The sequence below is a fragment of the Crinia signifera genome, chromosome 3, assembly GCF_055691185.1.
Source record: "Crinia signifera chromosome 3, ASM5569118v1, whole genome shotgun sequence".
Lineage (NCBI taxonomy): Eukaryota > Metazoa > Chordata > Amphibia > Anura > Myobatrachidae > Crinia > Crinia signifera.
In genome coordinates this window covers 243439728-243453187 of record NC_139219.1, presented here as the reverse complement: position 1 = coordinate 243453187, position 13460 = coordinate 243439728, and the positions used below count along the sequence as shown (strand labels likewise).

The following is a 13460-nucleotide window of genomic DNA, read 5'->3' as shown; positions in this document are numbered from 1 at the left end:
GGCAGTCCTGCGCACCGCTGACCACGGGTGCACGGAAACTGGACACCCCGGCAATTTAGATGGTAAAGCGTGTAAATCCAGACTCCCTGAACTGGACACCCCGGCGATTTAGACGCTAAAGCGTCTAAATCCAGACTCCCTGCAAACCGCTAAGATGGAGGCATCTAAATTTAGACGCTAAAGTGTCTAAATTTAGTATGGTCTAGGGGTACACTATTAAACTTGTTCACAATGACACTAGTCGACGTAACAGCTGTCGACCTTGTTAATTCCACTATCCACGCCAAGCCGAAGCGTGGCGAGCGCAGCGAGCCCGCGAGGGGCGGCGGTACGCGTCCTGCGACCTTTTCATACCCCCACTATCCACGTTGGCGTGGAGTTGAATGTATAAAGTGTGGCGAGCGCAGCGAGCCCAAAGCGTGTCGAGAGCGCAGCGAGCCCCGCGAGGGGACGCGGATACATGTGAAGCCCGCGAGGGGACGCGGATACCTGTGAAGGTATCCGCGTGCGCTCGCCACGCTGCGCTCGCCACACTTTATAAAATAAACTCCACGCTGAGGACACGTACCGCCGCCACTCGCCACGTAGGACGCGTACCGCCGCCGCTCGCAACGCTTCGGGTTGGCGTGGATAGTGGAATTAACAATGTCGACAACTGTTACGTCGACTACAGTCATTGTGAACAGGTTTAATAGTGTACCCCTAGACCCTACTAAATTTAGACGCTTTAGCGTCTAAATTTAGATGCCCCCATCTTAGCAGTTTGCAGGGAGTCTGGATTTAGACGTCTAAATCTAGACTTCTAAATTGCTGGGGTGTCCAGTTCAGGGAGTCTCTGGATTTAGACGCTTTAGCGTCTAAATTGCCGGGTTGTCAGCGGTGCGCAGGACTGCCTATTTCACTGTGGAACTACAAGTACCACAGTGACCTGTCAACGCTGGGCAGAGTGCGCTGCTGCTGCCCAGCGCTACGCTGATAACGTAGATTACATATGTAAAGCAGGCACGCGCTGAGAACAGCACGCGCACAGTAAACACAGAGTCTGGCAGACTGCCAAGTTTCACTGTGCGCGCGGTGGCGCCGTAAAACTACACAAGTACCAATTCTTTTCCCCAGGTCTGCTGCATTTCCCTCTGGCTCTGACGATTCTGTAATACAGAGAAGGCAAACCAATTAAGTTCTCCAGTTGAAAATGATTTGAGATGGATTCTCCAATGCCAAGTTTTGTGGCAGAGGTCAAACAGGAGATTGGCAGGATGAGGGGAGCCTGGCTCTCCTGCTAGGAGGATGGCCATGTTAGTCAATTCTTTTTCACAGGTGGTAGTGCGGCTGTAAAGATGTAGTCATTTGTAAAACACAACACAGGCAATTTATTAGAACGCGCACATGCGACTGTTAGCCAAAAAGTGTTTAAACTTTTGTTCCGTCAATAAAAAAACTGCTTGAATTAAAACTATACAAAATCATTCTTCCTCTCAGACATACATAATTGAAAGCATCAAAATGCAAACCTTTCCAGGTTGAAATGATGCATCCAGCAAGTAGCAAATGATCTTTGATGTCAGCTCTGTGTGATACCCTCCCTGCATGCGCTAGCAGGACTGACATTTATTTAATGAAAACCTGGTCCTCTCAGGTGCCATATATGCATTCCTGATACAGCGAGGCATAGACGGGATGAAATAAAATATTTATTATATAGTTTATGCATTCATTATTTTGTCAGGTTCCCGACAGACTCAGGAGACTTCCTTTTACATTTATGAAAATGATGAAGTGATTTATTAGGGAAGATTCAGAGCAGTGAGAGGAAATCAATGTTGTGGGTGACTGCTGTGCCTTCTCACTCTAACATCTTTGCTGTTTCCCAATGATTTATGATGTGCTACATGGATATGAGACATAAGGGAAGAATCTCAAGGCTCACCTGCAAAGTGCAGCCTTTCACCATGAAAGCAAAAAGGATTATATAGAACTATTATTCGCATATTTTACAATAAATATATATTTAATGCAATAAAACTAACAGAGCAAACTAGCGCTGATGCGCAAACTCGGTCTTCTCTATTTAACTAGGAATAAAGCCTGGTGTTCAGCTATTTAGTCAGCATTATTATTTCGCGAACGCATACTGTTGATGTCTGGCCTAGCAGGTCAGAAAAGCAGGGAGCATCCAAATGGCAGACAATTTCTAAGTCCACATGGTGGAAAGTTAGTAAGTAAGCAGAAGGACGAAAAGACTGGTCGACATGTGAAAAAGGTCAACATGTGGGTTTTTTTTTGGAGTGTTTTCCATACTTTATCATCCCGTTGACTCCTACTGGGTATGATACATCGCCTGATGAAGCATGGTGAGCCATAGGAGGGGACACGGTACACTAATTGGAGGTCTACATGAATTTAACATAACTGTGAAAAGCTTAGGTCAACTTTATCTGAGTCAACTTTTTTCTAGTGTTGACCTTGTGCATGTAAACCTTTTGGGGGCAAGTTAGACATAGTCTGTGAGCTATACCACACCCATTGCAAAGAACGTGGCTCAGCTGAAGTGGGTGGCATGGTAGTGTGCCTGTCAAATCACATCATTGTGGTCCCCCCCATACAATGCCGAGATATTTGGCATCAGGGAGAGCCACCAAGTTATGTCCTAATAATATTACTTTTCACAAGTTTTATTCCACTTCACAGCATGGCTACATCTACAGTGGTTTCAGTGAGGCTATTACCATGAAGTGTAATCTCTATAAGTAATATGTCATTTTGATGCAGAACGTAAAATCTTACCTCTCGTATCATTAACGTTCCTTCTCTTGAGATGCTTCTAAAAGTCTCCGACTGTGAGGTTTCAAGTCCCTGTGTCCCTGTGTTATATGGCTCATTGTTTCCAGGCATTCCGGTAGGTCTGCAAACAATCAGTAGTGTGTGAGGCATCACAAATTCATGGGATTTCAGGATTTTAATAAATATACCTTATTGAAGTCTCTAGTCAGCCCACCATTGTTAGCACAGAGCAAAGCACAGTATCTGACGAGGAAAAGCAAATTGTAGGGATTTGGAATCAAGGGACTTTATTACACCGTAAAGTGTTCTTCAAATACAATGGTTTTCGATGAGATCCTTTGAAGTTCCTGACCACGGAAGCCCTGGCGGCGGCGAAAAAGGCTGGTCCCGGCTATTCAAGTCGTTGGTGCACCTTGTTGGACATCACTGTGGCAAGCTGTTTGCTGTTATCTATGATGTATGTGAGCCTGCACTTTTAGTAAAATTTGTTTTACACTTTGCTCATATCTGCGCTTTTTCTCCAATTTCTTTCTACACACACACACATACTATGTAGACCAGGCATTCTCAACCACGGTCCTCAAGGCACACCAACAGTGCAGGTTTTAGTGATATCCAGGCTTCAGCACAGATGATTAAATCAGAATCACTCAGTTACTTATTAAGTCACCTGTGCTCAAGCCTGGATATCACTAAAACCTGCACTGTTGCTGTGCCTTGAGGACCATGGTTGGGAATGCCTGATGTAGACAAAAGTAGCTGACCAACCTCAACACTAAAAGGCACTTACAGGGTTTGAAAAGGGGATCATCCTAGGCTGCTCGATTGAGGGTATGAGTGTGAAGTATTGCAAATGTTCGGAAAGCTTCTAACTCAGCTGTGTCTTGTCATTAATGCATGGACAAGAGTGCTTAACAGGAAGCTGCAATAGAACAGGGGAGACCCATGCACATGGATATTATGGGGAAACAGCTGCTCTTAATGAATGTCTGATGCCAGAGTGTACTGGAAAGCATGGAGGTCGTGGCGTTATGCTACGGGGCCATTTCAGCTGGTTTGGCATGGGTCACTAGTTGTAATGCATGGTCACAATAACTCTGAGAATAGTACAGAGATATTCTCGATAACATATTATTCTCGATATATATATATATACATACACACACAACAAACATTTTGTTCCAAGACAGGAAAAGTGACTGGACTACAGTAGACCACCGACTCATTTTGAGGACAGGTGCCTGGCTTTATTCCACCTGTTACATTTCCTCTCTACATGCTATAAACTGAATGAGCATGCTTCTCCTGAGACACCAAATTTAGATGTGACTGAAAAAAAGACTGGCATAAGATAATTGCTAGTTCTGTCAGCCGTTTAAATTCAAATGAAGGTGTTTTCCTTTTGGCACAGATGTCCAAGTCCACAAATGTTTTGAAAATGTTCTTTGGCGTTTCCAATAGATGTCGGTGCTGCATTTCTGCGGTTGGTTCGCCGGTCCATATTTGGTGGGAATGCCTAGGTCAGGCATTCCCAACCACGGTCCTCAAGGCACACCAACAGTGCAGGTTTTAGTGATATCCAGGCTTGAGCACAGGAGACTTAATTAGTACCTGAGTGATTCTGATTAAACCATCTGTGCTGAAGCCTGGATATCACTAAAACCTGCACTGTTGGTGTGCCTTGAGGACCGTGGTTGGGAATGCCTGGCCTAGGTCTTGTGCCCCTTTCTGTGAGTAGGTAATTTCCCTATACACATCATAGCTGGGTTGCATAAGGCCCTTCTTTTTGGCTTGTGAATTTGTATCCTGACCCCCTTAAAAAAATCCTTGCTCAAATCCCTTAATAGTGCTGCAAAGGCAGTAGTTCCAGTTCAGCGGAAGTCCATAGCCCCACTATCCATTAAAAATGATTTACGATGATGGGTTCAGAATCAGAATCATCTTTATTGGCCAGGTATACTTGGAATTTTTTGTGGTAACAGATATACTGTTTATACAGTATATAACAATGGAGGACCTCAGCCTTGGTGCTGAGAAAAACTGTTTTTCTTAACAATATTTTTAACGCGCGATCATTATAACATGTATGTAAAAAGAAAGCACAAATTTCAGCACATAATTCTTAACAAATTCACACAGAAAAACTAATTTTGTTCAGCCTATTTCTCTGCGGCTTATAAAGCAAAGGTTAGTTGAGCTCCTCGCATACTGTGTAAGGTTTCCCCCATCTTTTCCCATCCTTATCCCCCCCCCCCTTATGTTGCCATTCTGCCTTTTGTTGAATCCATGATACATCTCCTGATGGCATTCACTATACTGACCTTTCTCTATGTTTATCTGCTTCCATTTGACCTGTTAATCCACTGTTCTTGGACTATGTCTATAGATGGTTATATATTTGTTTCAAATCAACACATTAAATATATATATATGTATGTGTACACACACACACACACACACACACACACACACACACAGTAACTCTACCAAACCAAGAGAAAAAGGTTGTACACCCCAATTCCATAGCAAAGGACTGATTCAACATAACGTGATGGCACCTTCAAATTTGCTGCAATGGACTAAGGATAATTAACCTTAAAACTAAAAATATAAATTTTTTAAATTCATGTGACAAATTAGAGATAGAGAATGCTGGATTGTAGAGAATGTCGAGAAGATCACCTGCCAGGAGCACTAGATTGATGGCATAAGTAAGGGCTTCCATACATAAAATGGGGGATCTACAGTAATAAACATTGAATATATATATATATATATATATATATATATATATATATATACACATACATACATACATACATACATACATACATACACACACACACACACACACACATATATATACATACACACACACACTAAAACATTACTTACATGAGTCTTGGTATATCACTAACTGGCACAGTTCCATCCTGGTTCTCATTCTCCCCATCTTCCTCTTCACTACTCTCAGATTCCTCACTGGATGAAGAGTAATCTGTCACCTTCTTCATTGGTCTATTTGTCTCTTCTGTGCGCAATTCTCTCAGCTCTTTTGCCAAAGCAGTCAGATCCTGCAAAAGGATTAATGTTGTGACTGACCCAAACTAAAGGGGTGCATGCATACAATGAGACGCCTCCTTGAAGTGAATGATCAACTGCACCATAAGCCAATGGAAATATAGCTGAACCATAAAATTACAAACAGATTTCCATCACACAAACAGACAATGCTTAAGGCAATAGGTAACACTGGGCCAGACGTATTAAACCTGGTGAAGTGATAAAGTGGTTGGTGATAATGTACCATCAATCAGTCCCTAACTGTCAAGTTACAGGCAGTGATTGAAAAATGACAGTAAGGAGGTGATAGGCGGGTGTGCTATCCCCAGCCACTTTATCACTTCCACAGAATGAATACATCTGCCTTATTATGAGGCAAACCATTTTATTTGCAACCTTCATGTGCCTGGGGCGTATAAACAAATGGATACAAGGACACCCAGTGAAAATCATCACTTTGTTGATAGTAAGCTGGAAACCATTATAATAAGTGCACAAACTCTGGTGATATCATTAGGTCAGGATTAAAAAAAACTTGCACTGAATGCAAATTTTTTAATATATATATATATATATACACACATACATACACACATACATACATATATATATATATATATATATTTTTTTTTTTTTTTTTTTAAACACAAAAATTCCCAGTTTACTATGAATTTGACATGATATTTTATTACTTCTGACCATCTTTGTACTGGGACATCACAGGCAGCAGGTATAATACAGATATAGCGTGTATCTAGATCATGCTTGTAAAGCAATGTAGGTGACATAGTGGTGAAGCGTAAGGCGTCTGCAGATGATGAATTTGCTTGTTCTGTGGAAGAAACCATGCAAATGACAAACAAAACATTGCTCTTACCATTTCCCCCTACATTAGTGATCAATGCAGCCATCAGTGCATTCGCTCAGGGTTTAAGGAGAAAAAACGTATTGAACATCACCACATTCATTTATACCCAGACAGCCCTAATGTTCCCACTGCTCAATGAGTACTTCGACAACTGCTTATAAAGAAATTTCATCCTAGTACACCATTACTTACATCAGCAGGTCTCCCTTTACCCCAACAATACTGACTGTTTCATGAATTTTACACTGTAGGCATATGCAATTTAACTCTTTGTGTATATTGCTTATTTATATATTGAGGGCTGAACTCGCCATCTGGCTCTTCTGGCAAAAGCCGATAGGACAGATAAGACAGTCCGGTCACACAGAGACCAGGCTCACCAAGCAGCTCAGTCTCCCGGTACTTTGCTTGGCTGCCCAGTTGATTAGTGATTAGGACAGGCCCCTGTGACCATTGGTATGTCCCAGTGAGTTGTAATTGTGCGGGCATGCATGCACATGCCAGGCTGTAGAACAGACCCAGTCCGTCCATGTATAGTACTATACAAATGTTCTACGTTTGTGGAAAAATAACAAAAAAACATCAACATCACACGTGCACAGGAAGGCATCACTTGTATAAGTTGAACGCTAAATAAGCTTATTACCCATATTTGCCTACCGAACCCTCTCCATGAGGAAGAAAATGCTTTGCCCCTTGATTTCCCTGGTAATGTATGATTGCCATCACCAGAAAGGCCTTTCTTATCAATTACCTAGCTCCCCACAGGTGATGGCAATCCTGCATTACCAGGAAAGTCCAGGAGCAGAGCATTTTCTCCCTCATGGACAGGGTCAGGTAGGCAACTATGTTATTACCTTGATTCGAGGATAAACAGGGCCTTTATCAGGTCTTTTTTTTAATCAAACAAAAGTTTCAAGATCTCAATTGGTAGAGTTTTAACCTCAGGTTCTTAAAATCCCATCACTTTACCCTAGTAAGACATAGGTATGGTACTGTACGTGTGTCTATAATAAATTATCTATAGTCTACCACAATGTTTCACCTAATCAGGCAAGTGTGTATGTAAAAGGAATTAAAAGGAATGTATTGACAACCTGACATTATTTTGATGATTATATGGACTTAAATAGTACAAATAGCTAAATGATGCAAGAAATACGGTTTTACGGCTTAGGTACAGCAACGAACAGCAAATTATATGTTGCAGTGTATTAATCTTTGTTAGCAATAGCTTATGTGTGTCAAACTTTTGTGTATATGCACAAGCTCATATTTCTGACATTTAATCGATTATAGAGCTACTGGTTACAAATGGGGAAAACTTGCGTATGATCTATAAGAAATGAAATGCTTAGGAAGCCTAGTCTCCAACGTGGATGTCCCGATACTGGCAAATAAGGTCTTGTTTACATAAGGACACCTCAATGAACTTTGCTCCCCCCAAAAAGACCTCTACAGGACAAGGTAACAGTGATTGGACAATATTCCTACATACCCAAATCTACTAAAAACGGGACATTTGAAAATAAGCATACATATTCTCAAGTAGATGAGAAAATTTGCCTGGGGAAATCCCAGCTGTAAAACAAGCCAAGTATTGTTCTTTCTTACAGTTAATTACATTGGTCAGCCACTTATACTGGGGGGGGGGGGGGGGGGGGAGGAGTACTTTCTGATGCTTTCTTAGGTCAAACTGAAATTACTCCATTCTCACCAATAGCACAAACTACCACACACATTTATGTACCTGTGTTTCAGAGTAACTAATAGGTAAATATTCGTTAAGGTCCCAAACCTTAGTCAGCCCAGTAAAAGAAAGTTTAAGGTGCATACACAATGAGATTTTAGCTATAGACGATTCTGACTATGCGGCATCCCTTGAACTAACCAGATCACAAAACCATACAATCTTGGCTAGATTTACTTCCCATTTTGACTATGGCCAATTTTTACTATAACTACTACACTATACTGTATATACAATATAGTCAAAATTGGCTTGCCTGCAGAGTTTATTTTTTCTTACAATACAGATTCCCGGGGTCGTGAATTGGCATCGAAAGCTGTATACACATTGGACCTAATTGGCGGCGTGCGTTCGAACAGGGTCGATGTTTTGTCTTTGCGCAAGCGCTGGATGCGTGTGGCCACCGCAAACAAACTGTTCGCTGGGAGCACGCACCCATCCTTGCGAACGGAGAAATATCTTATTAGCATATGGGCATTCTCATGCTAATGGCATCACCTGATGTCAGCTGCCGGCCCAATTCCCTCAGAATGAGAACGCAGACCTAAGGCATGCAGACCTTAGGTCTGCGTGCACGTGACCATCGAACGATGTGGGTGTTCCCCCTGCAGGCTGTGAATGGATGTTTATGTAAAACATCCATTTGCAGCCAGTGTGAAAGTACGCGCCTTGCGAATGGTGAGCCGGCATACCACCATTCACAAGGCGGGATCTGGTTGACTCACAAGGATGAGAATTAGCATAACCCCCATTGTGATAATTTTTTTTCCAATTTTGACTACATTGTCAAAATCGGAAGCTCAAATAGCACTGTATGTATGCACTTACTGTGATTACAGTTTATGCTTTTACCGTGGCCAATGCCACAACCTCCCCAGTAAGCACCAGAAGCTTGAAGAGTGCATATTAAAAACAGTATGGAACATATTAAGCAGCTGCTTTTCATTTATGTTTTACAGGAACTTAAACGACCACACAGTATGTACAAACATACTTGGATGTCACTGTATCTTAATTACCGGTAACTCTTACCATTTTTATTCATATTGGCATCCGTTTGCTTTTATAAAATAAGGCTAATTTTCCTTTAACCCTGTATGACTCATTGAATATTTCCAGTGTATACCAATTATTACTGTGGTAAAGTAGACAAATGGGGTCCTTAATTACCCCCTAAAAATATGATTTGGTCATAGTACCATTTTAGTACATAAAGCATTGTAGCTCGTACACCAGAACATTGGGATGCGTTCTACTTCCATATTTTGAAACTCTAGCATCTGCCAGAAAGTTTTAACAGTATTTTCATACAATTAAACTTGGTTTGAATGGCAATTATCATCACAATACAGTCTATGCAATCATTTTTTTAATCATGTCCAGCTATTGGACAAGGAGTCATAAAGGGTTAAATAACTTTTACTATGCGTGGAAGGTTGCCTGTATCCGATGCTTTGGCCGAACGGGCATATGTAATAGGTTGTAGCTTTTAAATGATTGCCACTTTAAGCTGCAGTTCTGTTATGCTTACTTAAGACTGGATAGTTCCACAAGAATGGATAGTTGCTGAGGTCTTAATGCTAGAAAAGCTCCTGTTATAGTCTATTACCAGCCTGGTGATCGGCGAGTGTCTCCTCCAGCCAGGTAGTCACCGGGTTTCAGCTCTATGACCCCATCCAGCTATACTGTAAACCAGCATCTCATAGCCTGTAAAGTGAGTGCGCGGCCAGCTGACCAGAAGTGAGAGGTCACTGATCACGTGAACTCTGGATGTAAGTATTGGTTTTCCTAGAAGTCATTTTTCTGGTTTGTAATCAGCTAATGGTCAAAGCAGGAGTCAGGGAATGGTGGTTGGGACTTGAACGCCAAATTCAGTGCAGAGGGATCCCCTTTGGTTATGTTTTCACAATTCCCTTTAGTTAATTCAGGCAGAATGCTTTCCCTTGACAATGATATAAAAACTAATTCCCAAATAGATGAAAACAAAATTCCAAATAAGTGAAAACAGGAGGCGGCACTCTCAAACAAACGTGATAACTGTATTCAATTCATTAAAGTGAAAAAAAGGTCAGCATAATTGTGTCAACAAGTTTCGGAGCATTGCACCCCTTCCTTACTGACTTTACAAAAGGTGAAGTGCAGAACTCTTAGTTCTGCACTTCACCTTTTGCGTTTTGTACAGTCAGTTGTCCTGAGGAAGGGGCGCAATGCTCCGAAATTTGTTGACACAATTATGCTGACCTTTTTTTCACTTTAATGAATTGAATACAGTTATCACGTTTGTTTGAGAGTGCCGCCTCCTGTTTTCACTTATTTGGAATTTTGTTCTCATCTATTTGGGAATTAGTTTTTATATCATTGTCAAGGGAAAGCATTCTGCCTGAATTAACTAAAGGGAATTGTGAAAACATAACCAGGCAGAATGCTTTCCCTTGACAATGATATAAAAACTAATTCCCAAATAGATGAAAACAAAATTCCAAATAAGTGAAAACAGGAGGCGGCACTCTCAAACAAACGTGATAACTGTATTCAATTCATTAAAGTGAAAAAAAGGTCAGCATAATTGTGTCAACAAGTTTCGGAGCATTGCACCCCTTCCTTACTGACTTTACAAAGGGTGAAGTGCAGAACTCTTAGTTCTGCACTTCACCTTTTGCGTTTTGTACAGTCAGTTGTCCTGAGGAAGGGGCGCAATGCTCCGAAACTTGTTGACACAATTATGCTGACCTTTTTTTCACTTTAATGAATTGAATACAGTTATCACGTTTGTTTGAGAGTGCCGCCTCCTGTTTTCACTTATTTGGAATTTTGTTTTCATCTATTTGGGAATTAGTTTTTATATCATTGTCAAGGGAAAGCATTCTGCCTGAATTAACTAAAGGGAATTGTGAAAACATAACCAGGCAGAATGCTTTCCCTTGACAAAGATATAAAAACGAATTCCTAATGAGAACCTATGAAGAAAATTCCAAAGAAAGGCAAGAAAGTTTTTCTTACCGTTTTGTTTTTAGTTTTCATTCTCCGCGGCATGATCTGTCCATCATCCGCGGGCATTGCCTGTGAGATAACGGCCTGTAGAAAAGTATCAAGTAATGATATCAGGAGAGCGAGAACCTTGGGATTCGTTAATTGTTACTGTAGGTCCCAAGTTTATGTTCATCCCATTACTCAATGGGGATATATATGGAGATGTGTTTTTTTAAATCACCTCTATTGCAGTGTACAAATAAACATCCAGCTATCAGCACGAGAGGCAGCCTGGTCATGGGCGCAATGAGTCAAGTCACATCTTCTGTATGACACGGCCATTCCAAAACCAGCTATCGTCCTAGGCATGCAATGATCCAGTCACAAGTAATAGGCACGCAAGCTCAACATGTGAGCGCTAAATGTCTTCACATCACCATAGATTAGGGTTAATTAGTGCAGCAATTAACTTAATTGTGCAATGTTATACCTTATATATAAGATACTTGTCTGGATTAACAGATACTCCTAAACTGTCATTTAAACTTCAGAATTAAAACAATTGAAATGGTGCTTGAACGGATTTGGCCAGTGGCTGGCAGTGGAGAGCTGGTTGGCAAGTGGCTCACTTAAAAACTAGAGGTGACAATGCAAGAGGGTGGCACATCCTTGAGCCATGCGTGGTCAACTCCATACAACAAATACATTAGCTGTTCCTCTGTTCAGGTGTCTGTAGCAAAATCTGGATTGTTACCTCTACACAATGTACTATAATCACTGGTTAACATAAGAATGGGGAGTTGTGCTATTCTGTGCTTACATAATGATAAGAAGTAGTCCGTCCTTCTCTGAAGACATGATCATCACATCATTTTACGTACTAACTGTGATACTGGGTGTCATACGTGGTCTCCAACAATGTACTCTTTTTGCCTGTATACAAATCTATAGTCTAATGTGCACATTATTATAGAAGCTATAATAGTTGAGGGTAGGATGAAACAGTCCCGTTTTCATATGCTTGACCGAAGGCTGTACTGCAGCACCAAATGTGATTTTCCTATTTAACAATCCAGGCATAATAATTTATCTAAAACAGCAGCTGCATTCTGCACACCACTCCTTGCTTGTGTCTGGATTTTAAATTCACGGAGACAGCACACGACAAAACCTTACAGATGGGAGCTGATGCTAGATGGGTCAATGAACAGCATCCAATGTCATGTGAAATTCACTGAACAACAAATAAAGCGGCGGAGGAAGGGATGATCGCAGTTGATAATAAACCAGTTCCTTCATCTTCGTATAAAATAATCTTTTAATGACAAGAAATACGGATGTGGCGGATTTAAAATGCTAAATTAATTTTGGAGATACTATTCTGCTAACCACAGAAGTGGTGTCCATTCTTGTGCGTTTCCCAACTCATTATCTGTCACATTATGATTAAACATCTGTTATCACTATTATTTGATACTGAATAAACTGAGTGGGAAAACAGCACATGGTTCTATTCAAGTGAATGAAGTCAGAGAGTTTGTTATGAACACACAGAACCTGCTGATATCACATTTAGCCCTTGTACGATGGTACATTGCAGACTACTAGAAAATATCACTAACCTCATCTATTGCTTTCTTATAGCTCTGAGCAAGGGAGGGATAATCAGCATCGGAGAAAGCAGAGCAGGTCAAGGGAAAGCCACAGGGAAGGAAGCAGGTTAAAAATACAAGTGTTAGTTTGATGCAGGTCAAGCTCTCTAAACAGGCAAATACACAGCCAAGAGCTTTCAATAGACTGCAAAGAATAAACGGGACACAGAGCACATGTAGCCACCATTAGAAAGACAGAACGTACATGCCACACCACCGGCTGATTCAGATGTCACATGTCAATTGCTTTTACAACCAGCACAGATTTAAATCTTTGCAGATGACGTTCACTTAAATGTAAACACTTTAAAATACATCAGTTACATCTCTCATTCCTGTTTATTAACACAAAAATATGTCAAGAGTACTCTACATA

The 13460-nt window shown here is 41.0% G+C and overlaps 1 protein-coding gene across 16 annotated transcripts in view; it reads right to left on the bottom strand.

Annotated features, from left to right (window-relative positions):
- The window catches only part of TNIK (TRAF2 and NCK interacting kinase), a 275815-nt gene that overhangs the window by 25876 nt on the left and 236479 nt on the right, over window positions 1-13460 (bottom strand). For 7 of the 16 annotated variants that reach the window (XM_083177758.1, XM_083177755.1, XM_083177757.1 and 4 more), the window contains 4 exons: window positions 13055-13078; window positions 11463-11537; window positions 5677-5855; window positions 2785-2902 (listed from right to left, as the gene is read on the bottom strand). In XM_083177758.1, the coding sequence (XP_083033884.1) occupies window positions 2785-2902; window positions 5677-5855; window positions 11463-11537; window positions 13055-13078 (396 nt within the window). The remainder of the gene's footprint in view (window positions 1-2784; window positions 2903-5676; window positions 5856-11462; window positions 11538-13054; window positions 13079-13460) is intronic. The other 9 variants (XM_083177759.1, XM_083177763.1, XM_083177768.1 and 6 more) reach the window with 3 other exon arrangements.